Source organism: Mirounga angustirostris, unplaced genomic scaffold, assembly GCF_029215605.1.
Source record: "Mirounga angustirostris isolate CCGP_5_RB_7025 unplaced genomic scaffold, mMirAng1.0.hap1 SCAF_14, whole genome shotgun sequence".
In the NCBI taxonomy this organism is placed as follows: domain Eukaryota; kingdom Metazoa; phylum Chordata; class Mammalia; order Carnivora; family Phocidae; genus Mirounga; species Mirounga angustirostris.
In genome coordinates this window covers 25,208,794-25,226,502 of record NW_026991722.1, presented here as the reverse complement: position 1 = coordinate 25,226,502, position 17,709 = coordinate 25,208,794, and the positions used below count along the sequence as shown (strand labels likewise).

Genomic DNA, 17,709 nt, shown 5'->3' with positions numbered 1-17,709 from the left:
CCAGTAATGGGGAGCTCACTTCTTCAAAACGCATCTCAGAACATTGTTAGGCAGCTCCATTGATTAGAACGTGTTTCTCTGATTTAGCCCCAAACCACCTTCTCCAAGCTCCAGCTGATAGTTTTAGTTTTACCTCCTTTGTCCACGGCTGTTTAGTCTCACCCACAGCAGTCCAGCATGGCGAGTCTGTGTTTTAAGCTAAATATCCTCATTCCTGCAGCTGTTGCCCTTTGTCACGGTTAAGTTGGTTCATTCCTCTGATTATTTATTGGTTTTTTCACACATTGATCTAATCATCACGTCATCATGGAGGGCAGCTTGCAGGGAAGCAGCATGGTGAAGGTGATGGGCGCAGTCTCTGTTTACATAGAGGTTAGAGAGGAGAAGACAGACACTTACACTGCAGTGCTGAGATGTCTGGGACATGACCTGATGGTTCTTAGGTCCTGTCCCATCCTACAGACTATCATTCCTCCTAATAAGCCTCCCCAAACTGAACACAGTCCTGTTGGCATGATCTGATTCTGCAGACTCTGGTTCGGCCAGCATGTGAGCTTCTATTTTCCAGAAGATACCACCTATCCTTGTCCTCAAGGTAACTTCTGGCTCCAGCTCACCTGAAGGAACCAGGCTACAACCAGGTCCTGGATGGGTTGTTTACATTTAAAACAGTAGCAACGGTTGACTTGTAGGGAAACAGTCAGCAGCCACCCATTGAGCCCCTGCAGTCAGTAGTATGAGCCATGTGGCATGGACTCTGTCCTCAGAGAACCTGGAGTCTGCTTAGAGAAATAAGACTTTCTCTAGTGGGAAAGCAACAGTCCAGAGCAGCATGGGAATACAGGCAGGAATGGGGCTGGTGTCTGCGGGGGATCTTGCAGCGGGCAGAGGAGGTCAGATGCACAGGCATAAGGGAGGAGGTGCCATGCTGTCATGGTAACAGCACTGAACTGAGAGCAAGGAGACATGAGTTCTAGCCTCTGTACCTCTGACTTACTCTACGATCATGGTGAGACACATCATCTTGCAGTAGCCCGTTTCCCTCTGAAAAACGAGATGATCTAGACTTAAGGCCATCAAAATATTTTGTTAAAAATATGGACCTAGATTTCTGCTTTGGGAAGATGGAGTAGATGTTCTTTTTTATATTCCTTCTGCTAAGGGCAACTAAAATCCTGGACATTCTGTATAAAACAAACATAAGATTCTGAAAGGTAGAGATAAGAAGGCAGACCAGCTAGGGTTTGGGGGACCCAAGCAAGGACACAGTCATGACTTCCCTGGGTTTCCTTTTTACAGGTTTGAGTACAGGTTTTTGTGTGAACATAAGTTTTCATTTCTCTGGGATAAACACCCGGGAGTAAAACTGGAAAGTAAAACACCTGGAAGTAAAAACATCCCAGACTTGGGGCCAAAGAAGGAGGTAACCAGGAAATGGCAGTGGACACAGATTTTTAAAGTCCCAATAAAAGTCTGGTCTCTCTAAGCAAAGGTCCAGGCAGAGGGCAACCTATCAAGATAGAAAAGTTTTAGACAATAACTGCTCTACTCCAGCCAAGTAGCACAGAACAAAGTGTGGCCCCACCCTCACCCACACCAGCAAAGACCCACTGGGAGTCTAGACTGCCACTCTCAGAGTGTTGTAATGAGCCCTCCCACCCCTACTGGGGTGGTTGTCAGAAAAGGCCAGGCAGGAAGCTGAGACTTTCATCCCTGCCAGCTCATAAGTAGGACCCCTAGCACCCCATGGTATTATTGGAGACCGTGTGGGGGCCTGGACTTCCACCCCCACTCAGCAGTTTTGAGGCACCCCTTCTCTCCCTGGTGGGTTGTGTCAGAGGAAATTTTAATAGAAAGTTGGGACTTCCACTGTTGCCCAGTGGTAATGAGGCCACCCCCCACGGCAGGGTCACTGGGGACTCTGTGGAATCCTAAAACTCCCACCTAGAATTCCCACCTCCTAGCCATGAAAAGTGTACCCCTGGACTTCTGCCTCCACTGGAAGTACCGAGGCTGTGCCCCCCGCCTTTCCCTGCCAGAGTGTTATTACAAAAAGCCCGTTAAAACAGAAGACTTAAATACAATTCAGGGTCTCATAACATAACATGGAAGTGTCCTTATTGCAATAAAAAAATCATTTGTCTTACTAAGAACCAGAAATATTTCAAACTAAATGGAGAAAAGACAATCAGTAGATGTCAACACTGAGATGAGAAATTAGACTTTATCAACATTAAAAACTTTGCTCTGGGAAAACCCCTGTTCAGAGGATGAAGAGACAAATTACAGAGAGGGAGAAAATTTTGCAAAACATGTATCTGACAAATGGACCAGTATCCAGAATATATAAAGAACTCCCCAAACTCAGCATGTAAAACAATGCAATTAGAAAATGGACAAAAGATATGAAGAGACATTTTTCCCTGAAGAGAAAGGATGTACAGATGGCAAATAAGCACACAAAAAGATGTGCAACATCATTAGCTGTAGGGGAAATGCAAATTAAAGCCACAATGAGAGATTTCACACCTATCAAAATAGCTAATTAAAAAAAAATAGTGACAACACTGAATGCTGGTGAAGATACAGAGAAATTGGATCACTCATACATAGCTGATAGGAGTGTAAAGTGGTACAGCCATTCTGGAAAACAATTTGGCAGTTTCTTAAAAAACTGAACCTGCAAATACCATACGATCCAGCAGTTTTACTCCCGGGTGTTTATCCCAGAGAAATGAAAACTTATGTTCACACAAAAACCTGTACTCAAATGTTTATAGCAGCTTTATTCATAATAGCCCCAAACTGGAAACAACCCAGCTGTCCTTCAACAGGTGAACAGTTAAAACAAGCGGTGGCAATCAGCAGTAAAAAGGAATCAGCTAGTGACACATGCCATAACCTGGGTATTATGCCGAGTAAAAAAAGCCAATCCCCCAAAGTTGCATACTCTGATTCCATATATATAACATTCTTGAAATGGCAAGATGATAGAAATGGGGAATAGGTTAGCTGTTCCAGGGATTAGGGAAGGGAGGGGCAGAATGAAACGGTTTTGGCACAAAAGGGCAACAGGTGGGAGCCTTGTGCTGATGGAAATGTTCTGCATCTTGACTGTATCAATGTCAATATCCTGGTTTTACTGTTGAGCTATACTTTTACAAGTTTCCCCATGGGGGAAACTGAGTGAAGGGTACAGGGGATCCCTGGGTTATTTCTTACAGCTAGATGTGAATCTACAATTACCTAAAATAAAAGTTAATTTTTTTAAAGAACAGAACCTTTTGTTTCTTTAGAATCTTTCAGCGAAATCCCATAAGGAAAACAAAAGGGGCAAAACTGCTTGGTGAGGCGGGGGAAGGAGGAGCCCACCTGCTGTCTCTCCCACTTCATCTACTTCATTGCTCTGGGAGCACCTCTGTAGAAGCCCCGGGTCACCCCTTGGACCCAATGATCTCTCAATTCCTTTCCTCCCTCGCCTTCTATGGTTCTGAGTCTGGGGCTGGCAGTAGGGAGTATCGCTGGGGCCTGGGAAGCTTCAAGAAGGCTTAGTGAGGAGCCTTGGAGGATGCGATCCTTTCTCTGCAGAGGGGCATGGGCAGCGTGGACAACTGGGGACAAGTGAATGGCCCCCATTATTTCAGCAGATGCTGAATAGGAAGCCAGCCAGAAGGGGCCTGTGGTGTGACCCAGTCCAGGACAGTTTCAAATAACATGGCCATTTAAATCCGAAAGCACAAACTTAGTTAGCCAAAGAGAGTGGGCAGAAAGGATTGAATTCAAAGAAATATACTTGGTCACAGGCTTCAGTCATTATCTCCCACATTTCCCTTTGGGTTTTAATTCAAAGACAGTGGGGTCTAGTAGAGAAGGAAGGGACAGAATGAATGGATAGACAAGAAAGTTCCAGAATGAAAGGAATGGCCTTTCCTGCTCCTGAACTCAGCTCTGGTGCCATCCAAGAGGCCCTCTGTGCTGGTTGTTCTGCCATTCTCCTGCCCCAAAGATCCTTCTATTGTAGGGGCATTAAAATATTGGGGGGGCGGAATCTATCATTGTCTCCCACCAGCATGTGGGATGCTGTCCTTGGTGCTGAACACAAACATGCACGTACATGCACACGCACTCACACACACGCGGAATTACTAGGACAGGACTGTTTTTCAAATTCTGGTTTAATTGGAGCCTAAGAGGAGTTTCAGACCTGGCCTGTAGGAAGCCCCTGTTTGGGCCTGGGAGATGCCTTCAGGGGCTTTTGGTCTCAGTGTCTCATATGGTCCACCTGCTCTCCCCACCCCATCCCACCCCAACTGGGAGTCACTGGTCCAGTCCAAAGACTCATCGTGCAGAGGGAACAGCACAGGTCTGAGTGACTCTCCTGAGCCCTCCAGGATGCAGCTTGCAGGCCTGGAATCCTGCTTTCCCCACTTTTAATCCAAACCATGTTGCTACTCGAAGGAAGTTTTCCTGGAGTCTTGGAGCACCTCTGTTCTCTCCCCCAAAACCAGCCACAGGGTTGGCAGGTATCATGTCATGTGGTGCTTGACCACGTGCCATCTTCCATTGTTCTCTTTGTTTCTGTGATTCCTGGTGGGGTGGTGAGACCTTCGAGGGCAGGGATGATAGCCTCAGGACTAGCACTGTGCTAGTCCACTTCTGTGGGTGATAGATCGGGGCTGAGGCAGGGGAGTTGGGGTGGGGTCTTTTGAGAGGAAGGAGAGAAGTTTCGTCTGTGTCTAAAGGGATGGCCCTCCCAGTCAGCTACGCTGGGAACCTGTGTCCTTGAAGTGAGAGAACCCACATGAGGGTCAGGCTTGCTGTTGGCCCTCATGATGGGCAGAATCTGTAGAAGAACATTCTACACTGAGAAGGGAAATGGACTGAGATAATGAGCCCTCTGAGGAGCAGGGGCTCTACTGCCCTTTGCTTTCTGGTGTCCAGCACCGGGCTGTGTATACACAGCTGCTCCCCTACTGGACTTTCAGTTGTGGGAGGCCAGGACCAAAGGCTGGCCACCCCTGCCTCAGTGGCCCCTGGCACAGTGGACAAATAGCAGGCATACTGGGGAAGTCCAGACCAACATGCCCCAGCTTCCTCTAGCTGGAACTTCACTGTGACCCTCCCAGGAATGGGGGCAGTCCTCCTGCTGCTGGATGTCCGATTCAGTCAAGTTCTGCTTAGTCTCTAAACCCTCGTAGCCTGGAATTGTCCACACCTATATACCCACACACATGCACATGCACGAGCAAAAACCACTCCACAGTTGTATACTAATACAGCAAAGACGGCGGCACAGAGGAGGGTTTATTTTCCTACTGCTCCTGACTTAGCATGTTTTTCTAGCGTGCAGTGTACTCCCACCTGGTTTCATTCACCCAGGCACAGAGCCCCCGCCCCCTGCCATCTTTATCCAGCCCAGCTCACACCCCCAGATGCCCTCTTCACTTCACTGCAGGCGGTTTACTCCCTCCGCCCACGCTACCTTCCCAGACGTGGGCAGAGATAACTTGGAGAACCCAGCTGTCTTGGGCGGGGGGGGATGGATACCTTACTGCATTAGAGCAATCCGCGCTGGGGTCATGGTTTATTTGGGTGATGGCACTGCACGGTGCCACGGTTAAGAGCGTAAACTCTGGGCCACCCTGTCTACATTCCCATCCTAGGAACTAGCTCTCTGAACACAGGTAGGTTCTGAGCCTGTTTTCTCATCAGTGAAATGGGGCTTCCTAAGGTTGTAACCAGTGTGAAGTGCTCAGAGGGTGGCCAGCATTTGGCAAGTGCTGCCTCAGCGCCTTTGCTCTTGTCATCGCCCGGAGTCCAGCCCCCCACCTCTGAGCTGGGGGTAGCCGTGCATACCTGCGGGGCCCTCAGAGGCGGCTCCAGTCTCCCTGCCCGCAGGCAGGCTGTTTCCTTTTCTTCTCCACGTGGTGTAAAGTGCTCATTATCTCTTTGTGCTCTGGCCTGAGAGCAGCATGGTTCACGTTGGCATGAGGCCCCCTAATTGCCAGGGAAAGGGGCTGTTGTGAAGGATTCGGCAGCGTTTAAGTGCTAAACATCATCCACTGAAAAGGGTGGTTGCTCCTGATGAGGCTTCTCAGAACCTCGGCCTTGCAGCAACCTGGGAGGCAGGGGCCAGCCGACCCCCGGGTGGGCCAGGGATGGGGCTCAGAGAAAAACTGCAGCCACAGGAATGGCAAACTGGAGGATGTTCTTGAGGAAGCCAGTGCAGTTTTGTGGGGGGCTCTCAATGCCTGGATACCCGAATCCTTGCTAAAAATTTTTAATGAATAAAGCTGGGTCCCGCGGCTAGGATGAGGGGTGAGTGGGCAGAGGGATGCAACAAAAAAAGTGAAGCCAGGGTTCCCAATTGAGGGGATGCAGAATCACTGGGGAAGAGGGTTAGAAGACTGTTTCCCAAAGTAGGTTCTGTGGAACCCTGGTCCTGCCCCTCCCACCCCCCCACCGCCAAAAAATGCTCTGTGGAATAAAGAGGAAGGATGGGGTGGGTTTTTGGCCAAAGGAGTTTGGGGAATACTGCATACTATACTGCCACCTCTTGAAGAGTCAATCTCCATCCAAGGCCAATAAAGGCACTGAGAAGTTTTGCAATAAAGTAATTTATTTAACAATCTTTTACCCGGTGTATCCCAAACATTTGATGAAGGAACCTTTTTTTGTGTGTCCCCCACAAAACCCTTCTAACATCCAGTGTTTCTGAAAGTGTGTTTCGTGGACCACCCCAGCTGCACTAAATTTAACCTAGCAATGCCCCTCTCTCCACATGATTCTGATGCATATTGACATCTGAGAGCCAGCGGATTAGTGTTTCTAGAACACCACTGGGAAGCTCTGCAGCTGAAGAGTTAGGAAGCGCTGGACATGCTGTGGGTTCCTGGGGCACAAGCTTCGAGGACACGGCAGAGGGGCAGAGAGGAGGGGTCTTGAGCTGGTTCCTGTCAGAAACAAAGACTGGGGGCAGGGAGGACATTTGTTTCTCTGAGTCCAGGAAGAGCACAGTGGTCCAAAGAGGAATATAATCCCATATCTTGGGCAGCACAGTGTGGCCTCAGAGCCCTTGACGTTAACACCACGCATTACTTGTGTGCCAGGAAAGCCAACGCTTGAGAGCGCAGGGGGCGCCTGGGAACAAGCCAAGTCCTGGTCACCCTCTGCTCTGTCCTCTGCTTGTCCTTGCTTCTCACGTGGCTCCTCAGTGTGAGCACGGGTGGTTTGGAGAGTGAGGTGGGTGTGGCTCCAGGTGTGAGGTTCCAGAAATCAGATGGCCGTCTGCCTGTCTGTGGGTCTGTCTGTCTGTCTGCAGGATCCTGCCTCTTTGTAACTTACAACCTACTTGGGCTCATGGATGAACCTCTCTGCAATCATAAGAGGGTTTGTGGAACAGGTGGTGTGTATATTGGGGGTTGCAAGGTTTGAGGATTGGAGTCCAGAACTCAAGAAAGGGGGAATATCCAGACACTTCAAGGACTTAGACAGGATCTGAAGCCCCATGGCGAGGTGGCCTCACGGTCAGCTTGGATGCTGCCAGCACAGGGCTGGGGCGCTGGGGATGGGTGTGTGAAGCTCTTGGTTCCTGGTGGTCCAGTTTCACTGTGGCACTCAGTCACTCTGCCAAGTGAGGCCTGGTCCCTCTGGGCAGTGCCCAGGCCACCACCTCTGCATTGACAAGGGACAGCAAAGGGAGGCTCAGCAGGTGAGGTTCTTCCCTCTCTGGGCTGAGATTTGATGGAGATTGATTTTGCTTCCAAGTGCCAGGCAGTGTCTCCAGCCCCTGTTGAGAAACGGTTGCTTGCAGTGATTATATGCCTGTCACATTGCATTACAAGAAGCTCTGAGGAAACATCCAGATTCTTGTTATATGCTGCAGTTATTGCGTCAAGTAGAGCGACAATAAATAGGTCAGCCCCTGTGACCCAGACTTTCATTGTGAGCTTCTCCAGACTTGCCCTCTCACCTGTTAATGGGGCTACCTTCTGTCCCATTCAGCAAAGACCGGCCGAACCTCTGGCCCACAGCCCTCGGCACCTCCAGCTCAGTGGCCTGAGGGCCTTCCTTCTTGCCCAGGGCCATCACCTCCTCCGGGGCTGCTGAGTGACACAGGTCCGGGGTCCCGTCCACGTTATTCTTTTCCTAGCTGTGACCTTCCCATCCCTTCATCATAGTCATTCTCTCTGCTGCCCACATGCCTCGCTCTTCAGTGGCCTTGAATCCTAGGCTGGTAAATCGATCTTGACTTCCCAATCTGTGAATCAATCGTTCAGACTCAAAAGCAGCAGGGTGGAGTCCATTTAATTGGTTGGCAGGCATTGGAGGCAAGCCTACTGTGTGCCTAGCTTGGCCACTGTGGAGGCCCAAGAAGAGAAGGTAGCTGTAGTCAAGGGGCTTACAAGTCTGGCTCCAGGTGTGAGGCTGGGCTCATGGATGGACCTTGAGGACATTATGCTAAGTGAAGTCAGCTAGTCACAAAAAGACAAATCCTGTATGATTCCACTCGGGTGAGGTATCAGAGTGGTGCAAATCATGGAGACAGAAAGTAGGAAGGTGGGGGCTGGGGAAGGGGGAGGGGAAATGGGGAGCTAGCATCCAGTGGGATTGGAGGTCCAGTTTTACAGGGTGAGTGCTGGAGAAGGATGATGATGAGGGCTGCACAACCATGTGAGCGTACTTAATGCCGCTGAACCGTATACTTAGAAATGGTTAGGATGGTAAATTTTATGTTGTGTGCACTTTACCGCAAGAAAACAATTTGGGAAAAAAACCTGGAAGATTTAACTTTTTTTTTAAATTTATTTATTTATTTGAGAGAGAGAGAGTGCAAGTTGGGGGAAGGGCAGAGGGAGAGGGAGAGAGAGAATCTCCAGCAGACTCCCGGGTGAGTGTGGAGCCTGACACGGGGCTCCCTGACATCATGACCTGAGCCAAAATCACAAGTCAGATGCTTAGCCAACTGAGCCACCCAGTCACCCCAATATTTAACATTCTTATAAGGGAACCATGACAAGCAATGGTCCCCTTAGGCTGAATTTGTAAGTGCCAGAGTCAGTTGGGTATTTAAAGCATAGGGGATCAGGGAAAGAGACTTCGTGTGCTACTCTGAAGGACGGTGAACTTCACTCTGGGTGAGGTCTCAGACATGTACTTCGGAAGCAGAATTTATTTGTTTCTTTGATTTTGTTGTTGTTTTTTGACCTTTGCATCTGAAATGCTCTACTACCCATGAGGGCTGGCTAGGTCAAGAGTGCGTGTGACTCTTGATCTCAGGGTTGTGAGTTCAAGCCCCATGGTAGGCATGCAGCCTACTTAAAAAATTGTGAAATGCTCATGGATTATTGCATTTGAGGCCTGGACCAGCTAACATCTCAGGAGGCCTGGGGGCTGTCTCCTTGTGGGGGTTGATTGTGAGTCTCTCTAGCCATGTGCAATTTCAAAATTGCATTTGAAGCAAGCCAGGCACCAGGAGTTGGGATGGGGAGGATGATGAAGCAACTCAAGAAGGGAGGGAGAGGGGGTGATCTGGAATATTAGCAGTCAGCTAATTTGAGGACTGTAAATCATGCCATGATTGATTAGTGATGTCTGCCCCTGGTGGGAGAGGGCTTGGCATCAGTGTGCGTGCCAGAAGAAACCCATCTGTAACACACAGCATTGCACTCTCAGAGACCGCTTTACTTAAATACAAAGAATCTCAAGTCCAGACTTCACTGAGGTCACAAGGCAAGGTCACTGTGGCAAGAGGAAAACACAAGCTTGAGGAAGACAGTGGAAATTCATTGAAGTGGAAGTCAGTTCGGCAGACACTTCTCAGGCAGTGAGCAAAGAGCCCTGGGGGACCAGGGAGGTGCCTGCCAGCCAGGGTCTCTGATCTAGTGCAGGGGAGGGATCGCTGGATGGAGTGATGGAGTGAGAACTGCCACAGGTGGGCTCTGCTGCCACACGTCACCTGCTTGGGTGGTAAGTTCAGGACAGAGCAAGGTGACTGTAGTTTGGGAGGTGAGATGAGCTTCCTGGAGGAGCCAAGCTTTGAAGGAGAAGGGCAGGCGAGGAGCAGGTTGAGTTGGTAAGACCCTGTCAGTAATGAAAGGGATTGCGGGAACGTGGGACGGGACAGGTGTGGGTAGGAAGCACCCAGTGCACAGAGCTGCCATCTGGCACCATATGGAGAGGCCTACGGCCCTAAGTAAACGTGGTTGATTCACAGGAGGATTGTGGCACAGTGGGAGGAGAAGGAGCTCTCAGGGCACGGGGGGAGGAGAAAGTTTTCACTTAGAACCTAGGGCTTCTGGCTGGTGGTGCCACTGGGAGGGGCCAGTCCCCATTTTACTGATAAGGTCTGAGGTCACACACCACTCCCCTTTGTTCCCTCAGCCCCCCCATTGACGGCCCTCCCTTTTCCCTACACCCCCTCATTGTCTCCTGCCGGTGTCTGTGAGGGGCCGAGCGCTTGGGCCCCTCTGCTGGGAGGCTGCGCTACTCAACCTTTCCACTGGCCAGTGTGTTCCCTTTCCTTCAGATTCATTAAAGGCTGAAATGCACCTGCAAACTCCTCACTCTCCCTGGAAGCTAGGTTGGTTTCCACGTGAGGGGCTGGTGAGTCGGGCGTGCTGAGTATGATGCAGTAAGGGAGGAGAGTGTGCTCACCAGCTCTGACCAACGTGAAGAAAATGAAGAGAATCAAAAACAAAACCAAACCCCCACATCGTGGGCTTTCTCTGTCAAGGTGCTGGTATCTCCATTTGCTGGGAGAAGCACAGGGCTGGGGTCACTGAGCCTGCTCCAGGTTCATTTCTTATCCACTGGGGCTTTGTTCAGCAGGCTCTGGGGTGATGTTGGCTGTGGTCTGCAGGGGAGTGGCCACCAAGGAAGATAGCAGATGGGGCTTTTCAGGGGCTGGCTCCTGGGGAGGTGGATATTGGGAGTCAGAGACCAGCCCAAGCCGGCCTGGGTCTGGGCTTGTCTGCCCAGGCTGCTTTGTTTGTAGGATTTGGGAGACCCTAGCCCTCAGGTGTTTGGTGTGACTATGAGGACAGGAGAAGGTCATGGGGTGGGGCAGGGGCAAATGCTGACTGCGGGAGAAAGGGACACAACTGACCACCCTCACAAAGGGAGTTTGTAGAGAGATGGATGGTTGATCGCCATATTATTTTGCTAGAGCTGCTTGATTTCACACTTCTGACCCCCAAACTGGGTCAACCTAGTGAAAGGTATTGTCATCCCACAATTCTGGAGTCCAGAAATCTGAAATCAGGATGTTGGAAGAGCCATGTATCTCTGTGAAGGCACCAAGGAAGGATCTGGTCCAGGTCTCTCTCCCAGCTCCCAGTAGATCCTTGGCTTGTGGCAGCATGCCTCTGATTTCCCCATGGCATCCTCCCTCTGTGCGTGTCTGTCTCTGTGTCCAAATTTCCTCTTTTTATGAGACCAGTCATATTGCATTAGGGCCCACACGTATGACCTCATCTTAACTAATTCCATCTGCAACCACCCTATTCCCAAATAGAGTCACATTCTGAGTACTGGGGGTTAGAACTTCAATATATGCATTGGAGGGGGCCACCGTGCAAACCCAACCATCACTGAGGAATACTTGTGGGGCTCCTAGGAAGTCCTGGCCGGGACAGAGTGGAGACAGTTGGAGACCACCAACTCACCCAGGGCTTGGGGCTCCTGGACACTCCCCAGGCTGCTGTGCTCCATAGAGGCCCTGAAGTTACCTAGAACATCCTGTCGTGTCCTGCCCTTTCCACACTCCGTCCCCTTTGCCAGGATGACCCTGTCCCTGCTTTTCCCTCTGCTTGCCTGACCCTCCTGAATACTTGCAACCTCTGCTCACGGAAAGTCCCCAGGAAAGTTGTGGCCCCTTGAATCAGTGTATGTATCACACTGTCTTGTAATTATTTACTATATTTGTGTCATCATACACCATTCTTTGCAGGTAGGGCCTGTGACTTTTCTACTTCTGTGTCTTCAGTGTCTGGCCAGGCCTAGGCCTAGGGATAGGTCTCAAAAGAAGATTGTCCAGTGTAGGAGCTAAAGGACCTGAGACATGGCAAGTTTGGGGAGAGATCAGTCATAAAGACAGGGAATACTACCAAGAATCTAACCAGGAGGTCCTAACACACATGGAAAATAGTGCACATATCATGTGCGTACAGTTCAGTGGGTTTTCACAAGCTGAACACATTTTTGTAACCAGCACCCAGATCAAGAAACAGAACATTACCAGCCCCCACCCCGTACCCCCTCTGGGGTCCCCTTCCAGGTACTATCTGAATTCTGTCTCCACAGGTTAGTTTGCCTGTTCTTGAACTTTATATAAATCGAATCATAGAATTGGCACTTTTTTGTGTCTGGGTTCTTTTGTTCTACTTTGTGTTTGGGGGAATTTACTTATGCTATTGTATGTTGTTTTAATTTGTTCATTCTCCCGGCTGGGTAAAATTCCAGTATGTGAATTATACCACAGTTTATGTGTCTGGTCAACTGCTGGTAAGCATTTAGGTGGTTTCCAGTGTGGATGTGTTATGCAGAGTCCTGCTCTGCACCTCTGTGCTTCATACTGTTAGTGAACATTTGTGCACGTTTCAGTTGTGTTTGTACCTGGGCGTGACTTCTGGGTCATAAGGCATGCACACGCCCAGGTGTACCGGAGGTGGAAGTGTTGTTTGTAAAGAGTGTGATGATGAAAGTGGCCTGTAGGGGTAACGAGGGATGGATGACATCAGGAGTGAAGGCACGTTGCTGGACAACTTGGGGAGATCGTCAGCCAAAGGGCAGAGAAGCCATATTATAGAAACCGGATGGAATAAAGTGCTTTCTGTCTACGGGATGTATCATGTAGGAAATACTGGGGGACAAAGACTGGAGCAGGTTGACTTAGAGAAGTTAATCACTGGTGTAGCCTTGGTCAATGGGGGCTTCTCAGTGCTGCCTGATTTTGTGAAATGGGGGCTTAACTCCAGAGGAAGCCAGCCCCTCCACACGGACCTGCCACCGTGTCTGGCTTTGCAGAGCCTCTGTGCCTAGGAAGAAGCCACTGCTATCAGGCTGCAGCTCAATAGCGTGGCAGCTTTGAGGACAGAGCCATGAGCTGGGGGCAGCAGAGACCCAGGCTATTTCTGTACTGACCACACAGGTGTCAGATACCATTGAAGGGGGGGGGGCCTGTGCCTGGGGGGATGCCAGGGGTCCTTGTGACTCTTACTGGGGGCACCAGCCAGGATGCCCACTTCAGTGGCTCTCTCCAGCCCACAGCCTGCCCAGAATGACCACCCAAGGGGGGAGACCTCTGCAGCCCTCTCTGGGAATGGGCCTTTGCCCACTTCTTCTCGGTGTCCTGACCTAGCAAATAATGCCACCCTTCTCATCCCCTGTTTCTTTCAGAATGGCAGCAAAGACAACTCTCTGGACATGCTGGGCACGGATATCTGGGCTGCCAACACCTTTGATTCCTTCAGGTAAGCTCCTCTTCCTCTTGTCTGTGCCATATGCCTCTGGCTGGAATGCCAGCTTCTTGTCCTTATAGAAGCCCCGTGGGGTCTTTAGAGGTTGAGTAAATGGTGAGTGTTCACTGATCAAGAAGTGGAGAGAAACAAAGAGAGGGTGAAGTAGAAAGGATGAGACTGCTGAGGAAGGAGGTCAGAGAGAGAAAGAGAGAAGGAGATGGAAGGAAGGAAAATGAGGGGAGAGCATCCAAAGGAAAGAGAGAAAGAGAAGGAAGAGGTTGAGAGAGGGTTAAGGGGAAAGAGAAGACATGCTAACAGTCCAACTACAGGGAAGAGGGAGAGAAGGCAGAGGAGTGGACTGGTGATTGGAAGAGCAAAGGACAATGGCACGTGGCACACACCAGGCAACCTATGTTAGAGCCAGGGACAGGTGGCTGTGACTGCAGATACCCGCCCCCCCCCCCCCGCCCGCCGCTCCCGGGGTCATAGGCATTGGGGGCGATGGCTGCAGGGAGGTCTGGAGGAAAGAAGGGTTGTCAGTGGTTCAGATTCTAGAAGGTTCCTGATGGGCATTGGGGGCGATGGCTGCAGGGAGGTCTGGAGGAAAGAAGGGTTGTCAGTGGTTCAGATTCTAGAAGGTTCCTGATGGGCATTGGGGGTGATGGCTGCAGGGAGGTCTGGAGGAAAGAAGGGTTGTCAGTGGTTCAGATTCTAGAAGGTTCCTGATGGGCCAGGTTGGAAGAACAGGTATTGACCAGGGTTTCCTCAGTATGTGGGGATGGTGCCCCTGAAAGCTTTGCTAATGGGTCCCTACCATATGTTCACTCCTCTGGGGAGGGATAGCTTCGGACTATGGATGGCAGTGGCCCTTTAACTCTACTCTGCCCCTGGCTTGGAGCTGGCTGACACTGGGCATGCTCCAGGCACACCCCTGGCTCAGACTCAGAACAGAAGCACCGTGGTCTCCTGGGACTGGGGCTGGTGGCAGCCGGCATCCTGCCGTGCTGACTTGCCTTGTCTACCTCAGAGCTGCCTTGCCTCCATTTTGAGCTGCTATCAGAAGCTTCAGGTTTTTGGCCTCCTTTTTCTCCAGCCTTCCTCAAATGGAGGTGTGAAAGCAAACTCTGGAGTGTTTTAGGGGACCGCTGTAGGGTAAGCATCAGACCGACACTTTTGTTTTATAGGCCCGCATTATTGCCCAGCAGCGCGGAGGAGAGGTGGGGGCTTCGCGCGCAGCTTCCTGCCCCTTTGTCTGTGAGCACAGAGCTGACACCACAGCCTCTGTTCCGAGTGACGGGTCTCTGTCCATCCTGCCCTTGGCTGGTGGGGGCCTTCCCCGTCCAGCCCAGCTCTTTGTGAGGACACTCCCTGTGTCCGCTTGTCTGGTCCCCATCAGTAACTGGGCTGGTCGCCCCCTTACCTCACTTCCTCACCTGTTCTCATCCTCTAGTGGTGCCACCTGGGACCTGCAGCCTGAAAAGCTGGACTTCACCCAGTTCCACCGGAAGCTGAGACACACCCCCAAGCAGCCCCTGCCACATATCGACCGGGAAGGGTAAGGAGTGACCAGGGGCTCTTACATGGGGGTGGGTGGGGTTGCAGCCGTCCTGGGGTTGAGAGGGGCCTTTCTCTGGGCAGGCAGGCATCTCTGCTGAACTGGGGACACATAGGTGGCTGATGTCCAGAGAGGCTCTCCACCTAGAACTGCAGGCTCACTGGCCTCTCTCCAGAATCCCTCCACGCTTCCCTGCCCAGCCCCCTCCATCCGCAGCCCCTGCTCCTCTTCATGACCACCACGGCTCTGCTTGTCAGCCATCAAGTGCAGTGGGTCTCACATTTGATCAGGACCCCTGGGAGACTTGTCAAAACAGCCAGAACATCCTGAACTCCCATTCAGAAGTTCTGGGTTGGGGCCTGAGAATGTGCATTTCTAACAAGTTCCCAAGGAATGCTGGTGCTGCTGGTCCAGGGACCCCACTTTGAGAACCACTGGTGTAGTGGTTGATCTTAACACCGGGTTGTCTCATCCTCTGCTTTCTTCGTGTATCAGCGTTGCCTTCTTCTCTCAATGATGTGTCCGGGCCTGGGCTGACCTCAGGACAGCAATGTGCCTGACACAGGGGAATGAGACAGATGGGGGTTTTTTCCCTTTCTTTTTAAAATGATTGTTATTAACTTAGAATTCACATAACAATGCATTCACCATTTTGAAGTGTTCAATTTAGTTTCGTTGCATATTTTCATAATATGGGGTAGCTACCACCTCCCTGTAGTTCCAGAACATTTTCAACGGCCCAGAATAGAATCAGATCCACTAAGCAGTTACACCCCAGCCCCTTCTTATACCTGGCAACCACCCGTGTGCTTTCTGTTTCTGTGAATTTACCTCTTCCAGATATTTATAGAAATGGGATCATATGTGGTCTTTGGGCTCTGGCTTCTTTCACTCAGCATATTTTTGAGGTTCATCCACATTGTAGCATCTATCAGCACTTCATCCCTTTTTGTGGCTGCATAATATTCCATCACATGGCTCTATCCCTGTTTGTTTATCCATTCATCTGCTAATGGGCGTTTGGGTTCTTTCCATGCTCTGGCTATTGTGAATGATTCTGCGATGAACATTCGTGTATAACTATTTGTTTCAGTCCCTGTTTTCAATGCTTCGGGGTATGAGCCTGGGGATGAAATTGCTGAGTCACACAGTCTAATTCTGACACCAGTTCTGAAGTGTGTGTGGTTTTTTCCCCAACACCACCAAGCAGTTTTCTGGTATCAGCTGAGTATCCTGCGATCTGGCTCAATTCTGACACCATCTACCTGGAAAAAAGTGTCAGACTCCACAGGTTGAGAATTCAGTCCTACACGTTGTCCCCTCCCCGCATTGCAGATGTCAGTCAAAAGGCCAGGCTGTCATCTGTGCTTCAGATCTCTGGCTCTAGATTGGGGGTTCCAGCGACCCCCTCCCTGGCTTCTATTGATTTGCTGGGGGGGGGGGGTGCATGGGAGTTGGGAAAACTCTGTACTCACTAAATGACTGGTTTATATAAAAGGATGTAACTCAGAAACAGCCAGATGGAAGAGAGGCATAGGACGAGGGATGGGGAAAGGTGCCGAGCTTCATGCCCTGTCCAGAGTGCCACTCTCCCAGAATCTCCCCGTGCTCTCCACCCCGGCGCTCTCTAAAGCCTCTCCTTTTGGGCTTTTGTGGAGGCTTCATTACACAGTCGTGATTGATCGAATCATTGGCCATTGGCGATTGATTCCAACTTCAGCCCCTCTCCCCTCCCTGGAGGTCAGAGTCAGGACTGAAAGTTCTAACCCTCCCATCATATAGTTGGGTCCCCTGTCAAGTAGCCCCCTCCCTTAGGTTCCCTAGGTGTTTTTTTGCAAAAGTCGCCTCATTAACATAACAAAAGACACCTTGATCTCTGTCTTGGCTTAAGAAATTCCAAGGATTTTAGTTCTGTACCAGGACTGGGGACACAGACCAAATATATCTTATATAAATCACAATACCACACATGGTAATTCCATGTTTTAAGTTTTTGAGGAAATGGCCAAATGATTTTCCACGAAGGCTGAATATTTTGCATTCCCACAGCAATATTCAGGGTTGCTGATTTTTCCACATCTTAGCCAACATTGGTTGTTCCCCCCTTTTTTTTTTTTAATTATGCGATGGCTTTTACTTTTCCTTCCAATCCCTTCCTGTTCACTCCCGCCTCCCGTCACTGCAGATCTAAACATAACTGGTATTATTGGTTATATTAAACATAACTGCCTCTCACCTGCTCCCTACCCCACCCTAGTGGGCACCCCCTCTCTGGCCACCCTGGTCTCACCAGTGTCATGAACAACAATCTAGGGAGGGAGATGCTCTTGTCCCTATTTCAGAGATGAGAGAAATGCAGCTCAGAGAGGCAGACTAACTTGCCCAAGTGGAAGAGCCATGATTTAAGGCCTTCTGACGCCATCCAGTGCCCAGGTCACCATAACAGAGTATCTGTGAATCAGCTTAACCCCCTTAAAGTTTCATGCAAAATCACATGCTTGTATAAATTTTTCTGGGGAGAGACCCATCACTTGCCTCATACTCTCCCAGGAGACCCCAGCCTCTCACCACGGCTCCTTTTTCCATCATCCTGCCTGTGTGGGTTCCATCAGAGCTCCTAAGAGCATTTTTTGCTTGGGTAGAGAGGGGAGATGGCCTTCAGCATGGAGGCACCCTATTAGAATGGGATAGAGC

At 50.3% G+C, this 17,709-nt stretch overlaps 1 protein-coding gene across 9 annotated transcripts in view; it reads left to right on the top strand.

Moving 5' to 3' along the window:
- CTIF (cap binding complex dependent translation initiation factor) overlaps positions 1-17,709 on the top strand; it is a 290,202-nt gene that overhangs the window by 94,571 nt on the left and 177,922 nt on the right. For 8 of the 9 annotated variants that reach the window (XR_010407187.1, XM_045886755.3, XM_045886749.3 and 5 more), the window contains 2 exons: positions 13,399-13,472; positions 14,911-15,015. Coding sequence is in view for 8 of the 9 variants with exons in the window: in XM_045886755.3 (XP_045742711.1) it covers positions 13,399-13,472; positions 14,911-15,015 (179 nt within the window). In the remaining variant the exon portion in view is untranslated. Of the gene's footprint in view, positions 1-9,823; positions 9,970-13,398; positions 13,473-14,910; positions 15,016-17,709 lie in introns of those variants that run through there. The other variant, XM_064577634.1, reaches the window with a different exon arrangement.